The following is a 20,628-nucleotide window of genomic DNA, read 5'->3' as shown; positions in this document are numbered from 1 at the left end:
GATCAGAGTTCCCACTATTTCCACAGGTTATTAAGATAGAATTTTAGGGGCGCCTGGGTGGCACAGTCGGTTAAGCGTCCGACTTCAGCCAGGTCACGATCTTGCGGTCCGTGAGTTCGAGCCCCGCGTCAGGCTCTGGGCTGATGGCTCAGAGCCTGGAGCCTGTTTCCGATTCTGTGTCTCCCTCTCTCTCTGCCCCTCCCCCGTTCATGCTCTGTCTCTCTCTGTCCCAAAAATAAATAAACGTTGAAAAAAAAATTAAAAAAAAAAAAGATAGAATTTTAAAGGCAACAGCAGGTCACAGACTTTAGAACAATAAACATCTCAACGTTGGCCTTAGTGTTCTTCAGTCTTCATGGTCTAAGGACCTTTTTGGGTTCCATCATTATACCCAGTAGCTTCATAGCCAGTTTTCAGACACTGAAATCCTCTGGTCACAGTCCTATCCCAAGTCAGTGGTTTCGAAGTTGTTGAACAGTGAGAGTGGGAAGGAAGGAGAAAAGACAAGTGGATAGACAAGTGGATACTGTAGGAAGTATCAGGGTGTTTTCAGCTTGCACTGTAATGAGGAAGCTGCTTTTCCACAGGGGACTACCCCTCGGGGAGCAGAATAGAACGCTTTCCCTTACAAGTGTGGGACGGAATGCAGAACAGGAAAATCTCAAAAAAAGAGAAGTTATTTCATAGTAAGTAATGATCAACAGACATGTTATAGAGCATATTGACAGGAGAGTGAGGCCACTCTACTGATCTATTTCATGGATGCTCTGTAATCGAGCAAGTGCAAAGGCAGAAGCTAAGAATAAAGACTCTAATGCGAGAATGCTGGCACAATCCTGGGACACTCCGAAAATATCAGCAAAATTGGGAGGATTCAAGAATATGTGAAATCTGGACTTCTCCATAATAGAGAAATTTTCTTTTAAAACCATACTCATTTAAAAATTTTCAGCAGTTCCTTCTGAGGGGTCATTGTTAATATCAGAATTTCTTGTACATAATTATGTTTAACTTACCTTTATGGTAAAGGGTGTACTTCTCATTCAGTAGTATAGATTCAGATATTCTCTTTCCATTCATTCAGTAAATAAAGTTTGAATACCCACTCTGCATTAGGCCTGTTCTAAGTGCTGGGAATACAGCAGGGAACCAAACATAGTCCTTGCCCTCCTGGATCTTACCTTCCGGCAGACAGAGAAATAATTACATATATCAGATGGTTGTACTACTATAGAGAATCATAAAATGAGGCAAGGGTTGGAGAGAGTGTAGCTGACATTGGGGGGCGGGGGGTGCAATTTTATTGGGAGATCAAAGGACGTTTGAGCTAAGTCCAGAACAAAGTGAGGGAGCCAGGCTGATGGCTCTCTGGGGAAATAGCTTTTGCAGGTATAGGGACCGGCAAGTGCAACGCCTTATGGTGGGAGCGAGCTTGATACAATGAGGGAGGAGGAGAGGAGTCAGGATGGAGGTGAGAGAGAGAGCAGGGGCCGGAACACATAGGACCTTGCTGGTCATGGTTTTATTCTGAGTCAAACAGGAGCCGATGGAAGATTTTGAACTGGGGAGTTACATGATCTCGTTTGGGTTTTAGGCTTTAGAAGCATCACTCTGATTGTTGTGTTGAGATTAAATCATCAGGGAGCAAGAGGAGAAGCAGGGAGACCAGTTAGGAAGCTACTGCAAAAGTCCTGGCAAGAGAAGTCAGCAACTTAGGACAGGTGGTAGAGAGTGGAGGTGGTGGGAAATGTGTGAATTCTGAACATACAGGGCGACCACAAAGTCTGGAAACATCAATATTATTACTTTACTGTGAATTACACTGTGGCATTGATGAACCATTTATCACCTACCAACCTCATATTACCCAGACTTGGTGGCCACCCTGCATTTAACGGTGAGCTGATGATAAGATGTGAAGTCTGGGCGACAAAGAGGGGTGTCAATGGTGACTCCAAGGTTCATGGCCTGAGAAGTGAGAAGCAAGGATGTGTCATCACTGAGCTGGGGGAACAAGCTTGGAAGATCCAAAGTTTGGTTTTGGACATATTAAGTTTGAGATGTCTATGAGAAAGACCAGTGGGGATGTCAAGATAGATATGAGTCTGGAGGTCAGGAGAGGTTAGTGCTGGAGATAAAAACTTGAGAGTTGTTGAGAGAGATGGAATGTATTTAAATTTATGAAACTGGATAAAGCCACCCAGGGAATGAATATTGATAGAGAACAGACCCCTTCAAAGTTGAGAGGTCAGAGAAATGAGAAGGAACCAGCCAAGGAGATGATAAGCAACGAGATCCTAGAAACCAAGCGAAGAAAACTGTTCACTTTTACAAAACTCCAAGTTCAGGGGGAAAAAAACCACACCAAGTCATAATTGTAAAACCGTGTATTTGGTGAGCTACAGTACTGCACCTAAATTATGGTGCCCCCAAATGGAAGAAAGCAGAGAAGGGCCTCTCACATTATGTCACTTTAACGAAGTTAATTCCACTAGGTAGAGAACACTTTACAGTTTTGCTGAGCCTAATCAACTCCCTTTCAAAGACATCCGAAGATCCATTCCAAAAGGAGGAAATGAATGGGTTTGAAAAGGAAAAACTGGGATCCAACCTTTTCAAACTGCAACAGGTAGACTTGTGACTGAGAATGTCAACGGAGGGACGCCTGGCTGGCTCAGTCGGTGGAGCATGTGGCTCTTGATCTCAGGATTGTGAGTTCGAGCCCCACATTGGGTGTAGAGATTACTTGAAAATAATATTAAAAAAAAAAAAAAAGAGGGGCGCCTGGGTGGCTAGGTCAGTAGCCGTCTGACTTCAGCTCTGGTCATGATCTCATGGCTCGTGAGTTCGAGCCCCACATCGGGCTCTTTGCTCACAGCTCAGAGCCTGGATGGAGCCTGCTTCGGATTCTGTGTCTCTCTCTCTCTCTGCCCCTCCCTCACTCATACTGTCTCTCTCTCTCAAAAATAAATAAACATAAAAAAAAAAAAAGAATGTCAATAGAGCTCAACATCAAAGACCAAAAATTGGTCCTTGGGGTAGAGGAAAGGGCATAGATTGGACACTGAAAATTTGGGTCAAGTTCCAGCCAAACAGCTTGCTAGTTGAATATCTCTGGGCAATTTGTGTAACCTATTTGTTCCTTCAAACTCAGCTCAAGTTCACCTCTTCCAGGAAGACTTCTCTAATTATGTAGATTTAGACAAATCCTCTTTTTTCCTCCCCAAACATTTTTATCACAGCAACTTATTATAATTGCTAATTTATTTTTGTCTTTTTAATTAGACTATTACTTCTTTGTATTCCCGTAGCTCAACATCGTGCCTGGCCCTTAGCAGGTGCTCAATAATGTAGAATGAATGCATGTTCCCCAAACTCAACTTCCTCATTTGTAAAATGGAATAATTATACCTACTTTGCAGAGTCCCTTTGAAGTTTACATAAGATATGCCTAGAAAAAAAATCTTCATAAACTATCGCTCACTATATAAAATACTTGCTGTTTGTCCCCCACTGTTTTATAGAATAACAGTTTAGCATGGCATTCAAGGCCCTGAACAATCTGTTTCTAGGGCTACCTTTTTAATTTCCCCCTGGCTACTATCCTCACTCCTCTAAATGATAGCCAGCTAAGCAATGTTATAAACACACCAGCTTCTTTCATATCTCCTGCCATTTTAGATTATAATTACCTACCTACGTGTCAGTACTGATCGTGAGATCTGTTAAAATAATAATTATGATTGAAGTCGTAGGAGCTAAAAACAAAGTTACTTCCATCTGTGAAGAATTTTGCTATTGTCTAAGTCTATTCCCTCCATCCTGGTGGAATATTGGCATAGTCTTTGAAAACATGGGCTTGATTATATTTTCAATGCCTTCCAGGTAGGATCCCCTAGCAGTGTGGACAAGGTCTTTCATGACCTGACTTTCCATTGCCATTTCATCTACCTTTGCTGTTCCACAAATAGCCTTTGAGAAGCCACAGGAACTGCAGTACTTGCGGTCTGACCAAGATAATAGGCTCTCTCAGCTTTCAAGTCTTTACACATGATGTGTCCTTTGCCTCTAATGGGCTCCTCCACTTTGTCTATCCAGTGAACTCCCTGTCATCCTTTAAGATTCTGATGTAAAGCTTTCCGTGAAACCTGCCCTTAAATACGCCTTGGCAGAATTAGATGCTCTCTCCTCTCTTATTACCAGATACATACCTTGTCACAATCCTCTGTGACGGTGCCTGTCACCTCCACTCGTCTGTAAACTCAGGCAGCATTGGACTCATTCTTTCTCTCTGGGTCCTTACGTCCTTACAGCTTAGCGGGATCCCTGGCACGCAGTGGGCGCTCCGTGAAGATCGGGTGAATATTTCAACGACTGCGCGTCAGCGGTACCCGAAGCCCTCACTGGAGGCACTCTGTCACTGCCCATCACACACACTGCTCTTTTCATCCCTGGAAAACTACCATTATTACACTCCTTTGAGGTGGAGATCAGCTGCGGGTGCCGGATCCAGTCCATTAAAATACATCGGTAACACAAATTGTGAAAACTTCTCTTTGAAAGGAGGAATAGGGCAGCATCATAGCCCCGTGGGTTGTTAAATGAAGACATTTGCCTTCATCCCACTTGATAGCCCCAAGTTGGATCATTTTAACCCCTCCTGTCCCTTTTGCTGGACGCCCTGGGAGCAGCGGGCACCAGACCTCCCACAGCCGGAAGTGAGGGGCCGGAAGTGAGGAAGCGGAAGTGGGGAAAGGCATGGGCGCTGGCGCCCGGCCGCAGGAGGCGATCAGCCTGGGAACAAGGGGCTTGAATTTGAGCAGAAAGAGGCCCCGACGCTGGTGGCTGGATCCTCCCCTCAGGTAGTAGATTCTTGTTTGTGGGTGCAGGCGGGCATGGAGGGGCTGCTCCCTGCCTCCTGTCCCAGGCCGGTGCCGTCGCTGTGCGGGTGTGGGCGCGGGCGCTAGGGGGCCGAGGCCACCATGCTTTGCGTGAGGGAAGGCCCCCCGCTGTGTGACGCCATCATGTCACGCCCTCCTTCTAGAAGCTTCTGTGCGGCCCAACCTTCCCCTCCAAGTAAACTGCGTGCTCTCCGACGCCAGTCAGTGGGCTGGTTCAGCCGTGTGACTCCATGTGACTTAGGGCCTGGTTGCGCGCAGTGGTCGTTCTGAAGTGGTTGTTGAATGAATGAAGAAATGGATGCCAAGGAAAGACCCCGTCTACAGGAAGTTGATTCTCTCTCAGCCTTCACCCTTCACGTTCAGAATTCTTTCTGGAGCATCTCATTTCTTCTTCTCGACAGTTCTTTCTGTGTGGTGATTATTCTTTATGCTGCAGATGAGGGAACAGGGGCTCAGAGAAGTTGTTGAGCCTTAATTAGGGAATGGCAGAGCAGGACCTCAAATCCAGGCCTTTGGAACCCTCATTAATGAGATGGGGTATGTGAGGTGTGAGTACATTGTGAGCATTCGAAAAAGAGTAGCCCTTTATTCCAGGAGGGGTCTGTGTCCGGTGCATCTTCCCCCCGTTTCTTAGAATGGAGTCTGCTACGTGGTAAACTAGAAGGCGAACAGTTGATTGAATTAATGAACATACAGGCGGGCTCCAAAAAGTTGGTTTCTCTGCCTCTTGCCGTATTCTTCCCATCGAAACGGTAACACCTCCTAATGCCGTCTCGGTATTCTCTGTAGTCACTCACCCATGACAGTCTTGTCCAGAACTTTTTTTTTTTTTCTCCTGGGTAAACTTAAGTCCAAAGGCAGAACCTATAGCACTCTCTTTGTAGCACTACCCTAAATGCACCTTTCCAGATGCCGCTTGCGCTCAGCCTCTTCGATGCTGCCCTCGTTCTTGTCCTAGGTCGTCGGGTATAGTCCTTTTCGGCTTCTCAATCCCTTGTTCTTGATTCTGACATCCAAAGAGTTTTGAAGACCAGTTTTTCCCTCAACTCATTTGGCCGCAAGACCTGAATTGAAGCGAGCCATTTGTCTTCATTTATTCCAAATATGAACAAGTTTTTGCAGTCATGTTAATGTTTGTTTGTTCCGAGCGCCCCCCCCCCCCCCACCTTACTGTGGTTATCATGTGACTTATGGTAGAGGCACCGCATTACCCTTCAAAAGTCTGAGAAAAAACCTTGGGTTTGAATTCCATAATGTCCCTTGATAGCTTACATGATTTCCTGTTGTGATTAAGGTAAAGTTGGGGGAGGAAACAGCGTTTGCCAAAGTATTGTGGAAGTGGGTAACTCTAAAAAGAGAACCAAGAGACTTTTTCTACCTCATCCTGTTGTTTATTTTGGAATTATTTAAGGAAAAAAGCCCCTTAACCAGACACTGGTTTTTGCGTGTTGGGATCATGTTTTAGATTTCTTATGTCATCCACAAAGCAGTACCAATGGTAGATACTCAAGAAATACTTACTGATTAATTTGAAAAGATTTGCTCCACACTCTAGGATTTTACTCGACAATTACAGGACTTTAATATATTTTTCTAAATATCATGCTTATAATCCAAAACTGTGGAACCAGTGCAGGTTTATCCCAAAGCAGAGTCACTCAGTCATTTGGGGATTCACTCAACACCTGTTTCTCGAGTATCTACTATGTTCTAGGTACCTGTTGGGCAATAGGATTATACTGCCTTGTAAATAAGATGGTCATGGTCCCTGCCGTCACGGAGCTTCTAATCTGGTGGTGAAGAAAGCAAATGACAAGTGCACAAGTACAGATCGTGGTAAGTGCCATGAAGGAAATGAACCTGGTGCAGAAAGAGTATCTGGGAAGATCTAAGTAGTTAGTGTGCTTGCTGAAGGCCTCCCGGAGGAGGTGACCCAGCTTTGTGACATAGAGTATCTTACTTCCCTCTAAGTATTCTAGGGGTTAGGGTAGCCAGACAACCAAAATTCAGGTGTGTAAATTTACCCTCTCAGGCATCACTTCTGTCTCAGATGTCATATCACCATAATTACTATCTCAAGTCTCTGATGGTGTGAGTAAACTGAACATTTGCATGTAGTCCGGTGTCTAAAATACATAAAACCAACATACAGTTTACAACTAACACCAACTGAACTTGTTAATCTGAAAAGAAACCAATGGCAGAATGGTGTCTTACATATTCTCTGGTCGTGTCATAAAGTACTAATGCGTTAGTAAAGTGATACTAATTCACCTAGCCAGACTTTTTTCTTCGGGCTTTTACTAATGGTGGGGAATGTATTTAATTTCAGTATAATGTCAAGCACATCCATTTTAAACTGCCCTATTGGATTGAAGCCAATTATTTAGATACTTTCCTGGGGCAGAAAATTTATTTAAGAAAGCATTTTTCAAATGCAATTTAGAGAATATAGGAAAACCTAAAAAAATTAGGATTTTCTTCCTCCAAAATATAGATAGGTAGCTAGCCAAAAAAAAAAAAAAAAAAGGAAAAATGAGTGTGTTTGATGACTGTTGTTCATCAGCAGGTTATGATTCTAACAGGTTTGTTTTTTTTTTAATAGACTTGTGAGGAAACAGATCAATATTTGTTGCTCTAAGCCAGTGTCACAGTGCATCTCTGCATTGACTGAGCTTTGGTAGAAGGGAAAAAAAGGACAATAGAAAAAGAAAGCCCTCATGGTTGAAAATTTTAATAGCTTATTGAAACACATTATAAATCTGGTTTTTGCTGCAGGAATAAGTCAGATAAAAATGCCTGTGTTTGAAGTGCAAACAAGAGAGAAAATGAGAAAATTGTAAAAACACACAACTTACTGTTTTCTTCCTAGGGTTGATGATGGTCAATTAAATGTTAATATAAGAGAAATGTTAATTAAACTGCTACATTTTCTATCTTGCTTATTTGAGGATGTGTTGTACTTTTACCAAAAAAAAAAAAAAAAAAGTTGATTATCCCCTTCTCTTATTTTTTGAAAAAGAAGGGATAACTCATTTAGTTTGCTTCTGAAAATTTATGTCTTCCTTAAATACACACACAGAAATTGATCAAACCTGAGCTGGGAGTTGTGAAGGTCCAGGAAGAAAAACAACACTGAAAACAAGACAAATTTGTTATGGATTTTAATGTTTTTCTTTTGTGTGTGTGCCGTTTCTCTGGTAAAATCTGATTACGGATCGTTGAGGCTTCACTGGCTCTGGATGCTTGTCAGGGCTCGAAATCAATTTAGTACATGATCTCAGTGGCCATCGGTGGTGAATCGCCAGGGAAAATGCAAACCAACTGACCCACCTTAATGCAAAGCAATGACAAAGGAGGAAGGGAATGGTTTCATGTGAGCTGTGAATTGATCAGAAGCATCACTTAAGGTTTTGGGGCTGCAGATCTCAAAACCTTAAAACCATTTAAGGTTTTAGCGTATTTTGTGTCAACCTCAGTGGGCATGCTTTGTGCGCCCTTGTTCTGGGATCTGACAGATCCCACTGATAATCACTCCAGGTTTTAGGGAAGTTGTTACCCCCATTTGAATTACACTATTGATATTGTTTAGTCCTAAACACATACTTCCTTTACTGAAGCCCAGTAAAGAAAGTAATTTAACCTTTTCCTTGACCTTATTAACCTTACACATTGGTTGAGGGTACCCTGAGTTAGATGTGGAGTCTGCTGAGGTGCAACTCCTTGGGTTAATAGTCCACAACCCTCCCTACTTTCAGATTAACAAGAAAGCAGAACATATTTAGATCTGATTCTAGTGACTTGTAGTTCTAAGAAGAATACAACCACGGGGTCACTTGATGACGCTAAGACTCAGTCGTTAACCGTCTTAATTACCTTCGGGACACACTATTTTATACAAGACAAGTTTTAAGCATGAGATGTCAGAGCACAAGTTCCATTTTCTTTGTTTTTAATGTTTATTTATTTATTTTTGAGAGAGAGAGCGAGCAAGCAGGGAACAGGCAGAGAGAGAGGGAGACACAGAATCCCAAGCAGGCTCCAGGCTCTGAGCTGTCAGCACAGAGCCCCATGCGGGGCTCGAACCGGTGAACCGTGAGATCACAACCTGAGCCGAAGCCAGATGCTTCACCGACTGAGCCACCCAGGTGCCCCCCAAGTTCCATTTTCTTAAACTGACTTGCCCACTGTCCATGTAATGCTTTAAGATAATTTTATTTCTGGCCAAAGAGTTTGAGTGATTGAGTGAAAATTTTCTGCAGAAACGTTTAGGACTAAAAACACCACCTATATTTCTTCACATAATATGGGCCATTCCCTCATGAGAGATTTTCCCATACAGCTCCTAGGAGAATTTTATATAGTGCCCTCAATTCTGGCTCCTGTAAGTGAGGGGCTGATTTCTAAGTAAAACTAGATTTCTCACACTGACTTGGTCTTCTGTAGACTTCTCAGAAAAGCTTTCACTTACCTATTTTTTGTGCTTTGCTTTGCAGGAAATTGATGCCTCGTCAAAATGGAGATTAATCATTTGTGTTTGGGAGCAGCAGAACGGGGGGCCAGTTACCTCTCAATTTTATAAACCAATTATATGAACTCCTTTTCCGTTGCTCACACCCCCATCCCACCTTCAAACTTCTTACCGATGGCATTCAGGAGGCAAGTGAAAAACTTCATGAAGAATTACTCAGATGCCGAAATAAAAGTCAGGGAAGCAACTTCCAATGACCCTTGGGGTCCTTCGAGTTCTCTCATGTTAGATATCAGTGACCTGACTTTCAACACAATTTCTCTGTCAGAGATTATGAATATTCTATGGCAGAGACTCGGTGACCATGGGAAGAGCTGGCGTCATGTGTATAAATCCCTTACGTTCATGGATTATCTCATCAAGAATGGATCAAAGAAAGTTATCCAGCATTGCAGAGAGGGGTTCCGTAAACTTCAGACACTAAAAGATTTTCAACACGTAGACGAAGCTGGAAAAGACCAAGGTAAAAGAAATGTGTATGGTGTGCCACTAAAGATTAGACGTTTGGGAAGGGATCGTTTTGAAGCAGGAGCTGGGGGAAAGTTATGCTCAAATGTATCAGCTCCCTTTCTCTGGGACAGTTACAGTTTCCAGAAGACTTTGTGTTGACTCTTCAGTGCCTGAGAGAGCAATTTTCTTTCAAAGAAATGTGTAAAACTAACACACGTAAGGTTCCCGATAGAACGATAGCTCGTAGAAGATGAACAAAGTGAATAAGACAGGAAGCATGGCAGCTTGGGGTAATGAGGTCACTGTAATTCACAATTATAATTGGACTGGAATTTAGTCATAAATGTAAGGAAGCGTTTCCGCAGGCTCCAGAATCCTCAAAGACTATCTAGATGGAAGTATAGGAACACAAAAATTTAGGTCATAAAATAATTTTGTCGGGGGTGGAGGAGGAGGTGAAGTAGGGAACAGTTATGGGGAATACCAAACGGAGATGACTTGGAAACGTCTGGTATTCTGTAATGCTAAAAAAAAACCAAGCATTTCCTCCCCATCTAATGTAAAATTATAATTAGCATTTAAAGTGAATAGTCTTATGAATCATGAGAAAAGGATACAATTCAGTGCAGTCTTTGTGTGAAGCATACATTTTTAGAAGAGACCTTTTTTAAGAGCAGCTTGAGATTTAGAGAAAAGATTTACAGATTTACACAGAAAGTACAGAGTTCCCACATACCCTTCGCCATCCGCACACACTGCCTCTCCAGTTAACGTCTCGCATTGGTGTGGTACGTTTGTAACAATTGACTAATAACCAGTATTAACACGTTCGCTAAAGTCCTTTGTTGACCTTAGGGTTCGCTCTTGGTGTTCTGTTCTGTGGGTTTTGAAAAACGCACGTCGTGTATCTGCCACTCCAGGATCATAATAGTTTCACTGCCTTGAAAATGTCCTGTGTCCTACCTGTTCCTCCTTTCTCCCCTGCCTGGAACCCTTGGTAGCCACTGATCTTTTTATTGTCCTTATAGTTTTGCCTTTTCCAGAATATTATGTAATTGGAATCATATACGATGTAGCTTTTTCAGACTCCTTTCTTTACTTGACAGTCTGCATTTAAGATTCTCCCATGTCCTTTTTATAGCCTGAGAGCTCGTTTCTTTTTCTTTTTTTCTTCACATTTAAAAAATCAGCTTTATTGCAATATAATTCACATGTCAGACAATTCACCCATCTAAAGTCTACAATCCTATGGTTTTAGGTATATTGTTAACTTTTAAAAATTGGGATAAAATGTAAATAACCAAATTGGTCATTTTAAGCATGCAATTCCGTGACATTAATTACATTCACAGGGTGGCACAACCATTGCCACTGTCTACTTCCAAAACTTTCATCACCCCAGGCAGAAACTCCATTAACTGTGGGGCACTTGAGTGGCTCAGTTGGTTGAGCGTCTGACTCTTGGTTTTGGCTCAGGTCGTGATCTCACAGTTTGTGAATTCAAGCCCTGTGCTGGGCTCCATGCTGACAGTGTGGAACCTGCTTGGAAGTCCCTCTCTCTCTCTCTCTGTCTCTCTCTCTCTCTCTCTCTGTCCTTCCTGTGCTCACTTTCTCTTTCAACATAAATAAGTAAACTTAAAAAAAAAAAAAAAGCACCTCCGTAATCATTGGGCAATAAAGCTCTCCTGCTAATCTCTAATCTACCTTCTCTCTCTATAAATTCACCTCTTCGGGGTACCTCATGGAAGTGAATCATATAGTATTTGCCCTTTTGTTTTTGGCTTATTTCACATACTTGATGTGAACTTCATTCTTTTTGTAGCCGAATAACATTCCATTGTATAAACGTACCACATTTTGTTTATTCATCTGATGGTGGATTCTTGGGTTGTTTTCACATTTTGGCTCTTGTGAATTGGGCTGCAATGAACAAAAGCCTGCAAGTGTCAGTTTGAGCGTCTGCTTTCAGTTCCGTTGGGTGTATACTTAGGAGTGGAGTTGCCGGGTCGTATGGCAATTCAATGTTCAGCTTTTTGAGGAACCAGTAACTGGTTTTCCTTAGCAGCCGCGCCATTTTACATTCTTACCAGCAATGTAAGAGGGTTCCTGTTTTTCTGTATCCTTGACAACACTTGTTCTTGTCCATCTTTTCGATTAGGGCCATCCTACTGGAGGTGAAAAGTAGTATCTCGCTGCGGTTTCAATTTACGTTTCCCCAAAGACTAATGATGTTGAGCATCTTTCTATGCCCTTGTTGGCCATTTATATATCTTCTTTGAAGAAATGGCTGTACAAATCCTTTGTCCATTTTTAATTGTTGGGTTTTTTTTTTTTCTTTTTATGTGTTGAGTTTTTTATATTCTGGATACAAGACCTCTATCTTGTGACTTGCAAATATCTTCTCCCATTCTTAGGTTGTCTTTTTTACTTGCTCGATTAAATTTTGATGAAGTCCAGTTTGTCTGTTTTCCTTTGGTGCTTGTGCCTTAAGTGTCGTATGTAAGAAGTCATTGCTTAATCTCAGGTCATGAAGATTCACACCTATGTTTTTTTCTAAGAGTTTCAATGTTTTAGCTCTTCCATTTAGATCTTGGATCTAAATTTTTGCGTATGGCGTGAAGTTGAGTTCCAGTCTCATTCTTTTGCGTGTAGATATCCAGTTGGCCCACTACTACCTGCTGAAAAGACTATTCCTTCCCCCATTGAATTATACTGGCACCCTTATAAAAATCCGTTGACCATAGATGTAAGGTTTTATTTCTGTACCCTCAATTAAAAAAAAAGTTTATTTATTTGTTTTGAGAAAGAGAGAGCATGAGCGGGAGAGAGGCAGAGAGAGAGAGAGAGAGGGAGAGAGAATCCCAAGCAGGCTCTGTGCTGTCAGTGTGGAACCCGATGTGGGGCTCGATCTCATGAACCATGAGATCATGACCTGAGCCAAGACCAAGAGGCAGATGCTTAACTGACTAAGCCACCCAGGCACCTCCTGTTCTCTCAATTCTGTTCTACTGATCTATATGTCTATATGCCAGTGCCACACTATTTTGATTACTGTAGCTATGTAGTAAATTTTGAAATAAAGGTGAGTCCTCCAGCTTGGTTCTTTTTCAATAATTGTTGTGGCCTTTCTGGGTCCTTTGCTTTTCCCTATCAAGTTTAGCATTTGCTTGTTAATTTCTGTAAAAAAAAAAAAAAAAAAAAAAGCAGCTAGAATTTTTATCAAGATTGCACTGAACCTGTAGATCAATTTTGAGAATATTGCCATCTTAACAAACATCAGTTCCTCCAATCCACAAACACCAGATATCTTCCCTTTAATTTAAGGTCTTCTTCCTTTTTAAAAAAAATTTTTAACGTGTATTCATTTTTGAGAGACAGAGAGAGAGTGCAAGCGGGGGAAGGGCAGAGAGAGAGAGAGGGAGACGCAGAATTGGAAGCAGGTTCCAGGCTCTGAACTCTCAGCACAGAGCCCGATGTGGGGCTTGAACTCACTGACTACGAGATCATGATCTGAGCTGAAGTCAGTTGCCCAACCGACTGAGCCACCAGGCGCCCCACGCCTTTTTTCATAAATCTTTTGTAGTTTTCAGTGCACAAGGCTTACATTTCTTTCGGTAAATATAGTCATAAGTATTTTATTCTCTTTGGTGCTATTGTAAATGGAATTATTTTCTTCATCCCATTTTTATTTATTTATTTATTTATTTATTTATTTATTTATTTTATTTTTTTTTTATTTTTGGGACAGAGAGAGACAGAGCATGAACGGGGGAGGGGCAGAGAGAGAGGGAGACACAGAATCGGAAACAGGCTCCAGGCTCTGAGCCATCAGCCCAGAGCCCGACGCGGGGCTCGAACTCACGGACCGTGAGATCGTGACCTGGCTGAAGTTGGACGCTTAACCGACTGTGCCACCCAGGCGTCCCGTCTTCATCCCATTTTTAGATTACTCGTTGCTAATGTATAGAAATACAACCGTCTGAGTTATTTTTGTATATTGCTCTTGTATCCTGCTACTTTGCTGAACTTGTTTATTAGCTGTAATAGTTTTTGGGTTTTTTTTTTTAAGATACCTAAAGATTTCCTACACGCAATATCATGTCATCTGCACATAGAGATAGTTTTACTTTTCCTTTCCGATGCGGATGCATCTTATTTCTTTCTCTTGCTTAATTGCCCTTGGCTAAAACCTCCTGTACAACATTGAATAGAAATGGTGAGAATCAGTTTCATTCCTGATCTTGAGAGGAAAGCTTTCAGTCTTTCACCATTAAGTATGATGTTAGGTGTGGGTTTTCATAGATGCTTTTTATCAGAAGGTTGATGGAGTTGTTTTGTTTTGTTTTTTAATGTTTAGTTTGAGAGCGAGCGCACGCGTGCAGGCAGGGGAGAGCCCAGAGAGAAGGGGATAGAAGCTCTGGGCTGACAGCAGAGAGCCTGAGGCTGAGGCCAAGGCAGGGCTCGAACTCACAAACCGAACCCGTGAGGTCATGACCTGAGCCAAGGCTTAACTGAGCCACACACGTGCCCTGCTGGAGTTCTATTGTTAGTTTATTGATTGTTTTTATAAGGAAAGGCTGTTGACTTTTGTCAAATGCTTTTTCTGCAGCTACTGAGATGATTATGTGTTTTTTCTCCTTTATTCTGTTGATACGGTGTATTGCATCAATTAATTTCCATATGGGCACCAACTTTGCATTCTTGGTATAAATCCCACTCGGTCATGGTGTGTATCCTCTTTATTTTTGAAGTGTTTACTTAAGGTCCGGTGTGATGTTTAATGATGATCTTGGAGAACATCTTCTTGGTTTTTGATCATGCTAGGCTTCTTAATCTCAAATTTGTGAAGGCATCAACTTCTATGAGCATTAAATTAATCATTAAAAATTAAAATAAAATACTGATTAAAGGTTTGCATCCCCAAGAATTAAGTTTTAAAAAGGCCTAATATTTTGGATAACAGTGAATGGAATGTGATCATTTTTGTACTTTACAGAGCAGCTATTTTCTCACTGTGCTGAGCACTATGATGATTTTTTTTTTTTAAGTGGAGAGAGAGAGGATCAGCCCCTACTCTGAAGCGTTTGTGAGCTGTTTTGAGAGATAGAGTAGATAAGCATGAAATTGTAAGCAAGCTTGTTTATGCATTTATACCTTTTATAAGGTATGGTATATTGGGATATGTTTAAACTCACTACCGTAAAGGTTTTTCAGATTTCTTAACAGCTGAGCTTAAGATCAAAGACGTAAGCACATGTATACTATTTTGGGCTTTGAAAATATTCTTGATGACTTGGTGGCATGACGAGAGCAAGAAAAATGCAAGTGAGAACTGAATTGTCAACAGAAGCATCGTGTATTCATTTGTTGATTACGGAAGTGACAGTGGTTATTGATTGGTAACATTGGCACACAGCATTCTTTAAGTTAATAGATACTAATTAGTGAAAAATAATCCTGTTGGAGGAAAATATTACCTATTACATCTTTATATTTTACACATTTCTCTTTTTGTATTTGTTTCCTAACGAGTGTAATATATTAGGATAGTAGTTCTTGGCATAATTTATACATAAGCAAACATATAGATAGATAGATATAGATATAAATACAGATATAGATATAAACATATGCATAAAATTTTGTGACTGATAGGGTGTGTGGTCAAAATAATTTGGGAGCCACTGGCTCTTGGGATAAAGTCAGGCCTCTTAGCATGTTCCCAATCGACATTTCTACTCTTATTTCCTTAGTCTTCTAAGCTAACACATTGCATCCAAGCAATACAATCCTAATACATCCTAATACATCCTAATGTATTATTTGCTTTCACATCTCTGTGCTGATACTTACGATGTTTCTTCTTCCCTGTACTAGTTGTTTCCTGCTGTCTGTTTGTTGAGTTCCTACTTAGTCATCAGATCCTAGCTCAGGAGGCTTTTCCTCTATATCTCCGACTGTGTCTTCTTTTGCTTACTGGGAAGAATTAATTGCCGTGGCGTTTTATTCATAATATCAGCGAGGTGTTTTTTACAGTCTATTTTATCCACTTTATGTATGTGCGGGTGTGTATATATTTATCCTTAACTAGATTCTGAAGGTACACGTCATGTGATAATCATCTTTTCACCAGCAGGCCTTGGCACGTACTAGACCTCAGTAAATTTTTATTGAATGGAAGTCATAAAAAAAGCAAAAGACCTGAGATAGGAAATAGGATAGCTGAAAAACCACTGAATAAGAATGATTTTATTGTATCAGAAAAGAAAGGCAGAGAGTGAAGTTTGTCTTGAGAAATTAACGGAAGAGAAATTGTCGTGATCCAAGTGATCTGTAGCTGGATCCTACCTGAGATACAGGCTGCCAAGAAGGGGCAAAGAAGAAAAGATAAAAATAGAAGAAGTTACAGAAAAAGACTTCTGGGGGGGTTTCCATGATTGGCTTTTGCACTTGCCGTTCCCTTTGCCTGAGTGTTCATCCCCAGATACCTGCATTGTTTTCTCACATACTTCAGATCTCCGCCGAGAAAGTCATCTTTTTAGTGAGGCCTCTTATCCACCCTATTTATGAAAAATCAGCCCCATCCCACAATTGCACTGATAGGCCCTAGCCACCTTCTGTTTTAGTTTTCTTCATAGCCTTTCTTATCTGACATAGGGCATGTTTTATTTTACTATTTATTGTCTATTTCTTCCTACTAAGGCATATGTTTTATGAAGGCAGGAATTTTTTTTTTTATTTTTTAAAGTTTATTTTATTTTTGAGAGGGAGAGAGAGAGAGAGATAGCAAGGGGAGGAGAGGCAGAGAGAGGGAGAGGGAGACAGAATCCTAAGCAGGCTCCATGCTGTCAGCCCAGAGCCCAGTGTGGGGCTCGAACTCACTAACTGTGAGATCATGACCTGAGCTGAAATCGAGAGTCAGATGCTTAACCAAACTGAGCCCCCCAGGTGCCCTGAGAGCAGGAATGTTTTATGTCTGCTTTGCCCATGCTCTATTTCCAACATTACAACAGCAGCTATCACACAGCTCATGTTCAGTACTTCATAATAGTATTACAGTAGTCCCCCCCCCCATTTCTTAATGTTTATTTATTCTTGAGAGAGGGGCAGCACACATGGGAGGGGCAGAGAGAGGGGGACAGAGCATCTGAAGCAGGCTCTGCACCGACAGCAGAGAGAGCCCGATGCGGGGCTCGAGCTCGCGAACTGCGAGATCATGACCTGAGCTGAAATCGAGAGTTGGGTGCTTAACCAACTGAGCCACCCAGGCGTCCCTACAGTAGTCCCCGCTTTATCTGTGGTTTCAGTTTTCACAGTTTCAGTTACCCGTAGTCAACTATCGTCCGGAAGCAGATGAGCCTCCTTCTGATACGTGGTTCAGAAGGCAGGTAGTAGCCTCGTGCTATGACACAGTGTCTCCATCATTCGCTTCACTTCATCTCATCACGTAGGTGTTTTATCTCACATCATCACATGGAGAAAAGTGAGTGGAGTACAATAAGATAGTTTGAGAGAGAGAGAGACCACATTCATGTAATAACTTCCGTTATGGTATATTCTTATAATTGGTCTCTTTTATTATTAGTTGTTGTTGTTAATCTCTTACTGTGTCTAATTTATAAATTAAGCTTCATCATAGGTATGTGTGTGTAGAAGAAAACACAGGTAGGGTTTGATAGTATCTGCAGTTTCAGGCATCCACTGGGGGTCTTGGAAAGTATTCCCGTTGGCTACAGGGGGGAAAAATTGAGAAAACAACTCCGAAAACTTGGGGAGCAGGAGAAACTTGTTTTCAAATAGTTTGTTAACATTTCAAATGACTTTCCCAGTGTTTCTCTTCAACCTCCAGATAGTTTTTCAGATGAAGAAAACTTACAGCAATGAGTCTAATTGTTAATCTGAAAAAATTTATAATAAACACATGATTTTCACTGTGTTTTTAGACTTTGGGGGACACTCTGTATTGTATTTATTGTAGTTCTTTTTTTTTTTTTTTAGGTTGACAATTGGACACATTGCTTTAAATTTAGAGGTACTTTACCTGAAACAGTGTCTAGAATCTATAGAAAAACAGTGAATGTATTAACGTAAAATGTAATTAGCATACTATGTAAAAATAAGTTTTCTTCTGTATTCCCTAACTTTTTGGACCCCCTATGTTAGCAAACAAGTTTATGACATTTAACTATGTGACAAAGACTCTTCTAACGACTTCATATATGTTAACTCATTTAATCTTCATAATAACCCTTTGAGACAGTTGCGGTATTGGCCCCATTTTACTGAGGAGGAAAGTAAGGTAGAAAGAGGTTGAGTAGCTAGGTCACACAGCTAGTTAGTGGCAGAGCCAAGATTATAAGCTCGATGTTTTGGCTCCAGAATCCACGTTCTCACCTACTACAATACATTGTTGAATGACTGACGGACTGAATGAGTGACGTTCTACTCCACCCTGTCGACCTGTGTCGTGTCTCCAGACTTGATCGCGCATTTAACTAGTTACACGTGGCAAGGTGGGACACACAGGAAGGACCTGAGACCTAAACTAGTTCTGCTCATTAATCTGGGACAGGAACTGAAAAGTGTATCCTTTTTTGCATCTGTTTAAGTTGTTTTAGGTCAAAGATGGTACAAGAAATGTATACCTTATAGTCTGGTGGCAATCATGGCTTAAAAAAAATCCTTCACGCAAATCTAATTTTATGGTCTCGGGCAACTAGCTAGACACAGTTGGCGTGATCGGGCCAGTTTCTTTTCTCTTAGATTTAGGGCCCATTGCAAGGTAGGCTCAAACTCATCGGGAAGGGGGCCATGTTCCTGCAGGAGATTCAGGGTCTCCAGCTGATAGTCCTGAATCTCCTTGATATTCTCAGGTAGAGTAGAACATTGTCTCCGTTGTGTGCACAACGCCTCTATACCTCTGTCATGCCTCTGTCAGAGCACATTTATATACATGCCTGTATCTCTTGCAAAACTGTGAATTTCTAAAGGGCAAGAGCATTGTCCCTAGCCCTTAGTACATGCCTGGGGGTGGGATCACTCAATAGATATTAGATGAATGGATGATTAATATCCTAGTACTTTTATACTTTTAGCGGGTTTATAGCAACTGACTTTCTTTTAGGAATATGAAAAATATAAGTGTCAAAGTCGATTCCTTTAACAACAAAATTCCCATTTGTTCACTATAAATTCCTTTTCAAAATAGATTTTTAATGCTAACAGTGCTTTATTGAGATATAACTTATATACCACAGTTTGTTTACCTGTCTTCTGTTGATGAGCATTTGGTGTGTATATAGTCCTTGGCTATTATGAGTAAAGCTGTTACGAACATCCTTATGTAAGGCTTTTTGTGGACACACATCTTCAGCTGTCTTGGGCATACACTTAAGAGTGGCATTTCTGGGTCATAGGGCAGGTGTATATTTAACCAAAGTCGTCTTCATTTTTTTTAATGTTTGTTTTTGAGAGAGAGACAGAGAGAGAAAGCACAAGCAGAGGAGAGGCAGAGGGAGAGAGAGAGGGAGACACAGAATCCCAAGCAGGCCCCAGGCTCCGAGCTGTCAGCACAGAGCCCAACGCGGGGCTTGAACCAAGAACCATTAGATTATGACCTGAGCTGAAGTTGGACGCTTAACCGACTGAGCCACCCAGACGCCTGTAGAGCATTTTCATGTATGGTATATCATGTGATCTGACAACACGTTATGTTGTATGAGGAATGAAGGATGTGTATTATCTCTCTGACACAGATGAGGCGCTAACGCTCAGATTGTTCTTTATGTAAGGTTGCACATTTCATTAATGACTGAACATGATTAATACGCTAATACTCTTTGGTCCTATTCTATTATTATGCTAGGCAGCCTCTCCTAATTGAGTTTTAAAAAATATCCTAACAGAGTTTCACTGAACTACTAGAGTGAACTTAATTAAAAGGGTCTGAAAAATACCCAATTGAATGTTTCACACCATCAAATTATTTATTTACAGAAATTATGGTATTCCTTTTATAAAACCGATATAGATTCTCAGAAACGTGTGCATTAAAGTTTACTACATTATTCTCAATTAGTTAAGTCCTGAAATTGCAGTTGATTTCATTTAAATGGGCCATTGTATATACACACACACTCATATATTTAAATTCAAGCTAGATTTCTTTTGAAAGGTACATTTTAAAAAGACAGCTTTTCAGTGTTGTTAAAAAGTTGTGTTAAGCAGTTTTACTAGAAGTAGCATGCGTTGGCGACGTTACTGCCTTTTTTGTTTTCTACTGTCATTATCAGTCATCCAACTTGGGAAATTAGACCCTTCACATTTATATCCAGGGCTGATTTTGTTCAGGCCTCAAGGACTGGCCCTTCCTAATCAGCTACCCATTTGCTCACGAAAATTGAATGTCTTGGAGTGACATTAGGAACTAATAAGCCTCGTACGCCAGAGTTAAGAGATACAAACTAAAATGTAAAAAGCAAACTCTCTGGAAGATGTAATACATTTATTTTAAACTTTTTTTTTAATGTTACAGAAAGAGACGGAGCATGGGCAGGGGAGGGGCAGAGAGAGAGGGAGACGCAGAATCCGAAGCAGGCTCCAGGCTCCGAGCTGTCAGCACAGAGCCTGACGTGGGGCTCAGACTCATGGACTGTGAGATCATGACCTGAGCTGAAGTCAGATGCTTAACTGACTGAGCCACCCAGGCACCCCTGTAATACATTTATTTATATTTATATTAGTTTA

At 41.2% G+C, this 20,628-nt stretch overlaps 2 protein-coding genes across 10 annotated transcripts in view; one reads left to right on the top strand and one right to left on the bottom strand.

The window, feature by feature from the left end:
- The window catches only part of GRAP2 (GRB2 related adaptor protein 2), a 67,691-nt gene extending 63,340 nt beyond the window's left edge, over window positions 1-4,351 (bottom strand). Inside the window, exon 1 of the mRNA XM_045062404.1 lies at window positions 4,212-4,351. The gene's annotated coding sequence lies outside the window, so the exon portion shown is untranslated. The remainder of the gene's footprint in view (window positions 1-4,211) is intronic.
- A 44-nt stretch (window positions 4,352-4,395) lies between these two features.
- ENTHD1 (ENTH domain containing 1) overlaps window positions 4,396-20,628 on the top strand; it is a 103,537-nt gene continuing 87,304 nt past the window's right edge. For 4 of the 9 annotated variants that reach the window (XM_045062399.1, XM_045062398.1, XM_045062395.1 and 1 more), the window contains exons 1-2: window positions 5,065-6,737; window positions 9,398-9,895. In XM_045062399.1, coding sequence (XP_044918334.1) covers window positions 9,493-9,895 — 403 coding nt within the window. In that variant the 5' untranslated portion in view covers window positions 5,065-6,737; window positions 9,398-9,492. Of the gene's footprint in view, window positions 4,531-4,726; window positions 4,863-5,064; window positions 6,738-9,397; window positions 9,896-20,628 lie in introns of those variants that run through there. The other 5 variants (XM_019835622.3, XM_019835619.3, XM_006934061.5 and 2 more) reach the window with 4 other exon arrangements.

This window comes from Felis catus, chromosome B4 (assembly GCF_018350175.1).
Source record: "Felis catus isolate Fca126 chromosome B4, F.catus_Fca126_mat1.0, whole genome shotgun sequence".
Taxonomy (NCBI): Eukaryota; Metazoa; Chordata; class Mammalia; order Carnivora; family Felidae; genus Felis; species Felis catus.
This window is presented reverse-complemented; position numbering and strand designations above follow the sequence as displayed.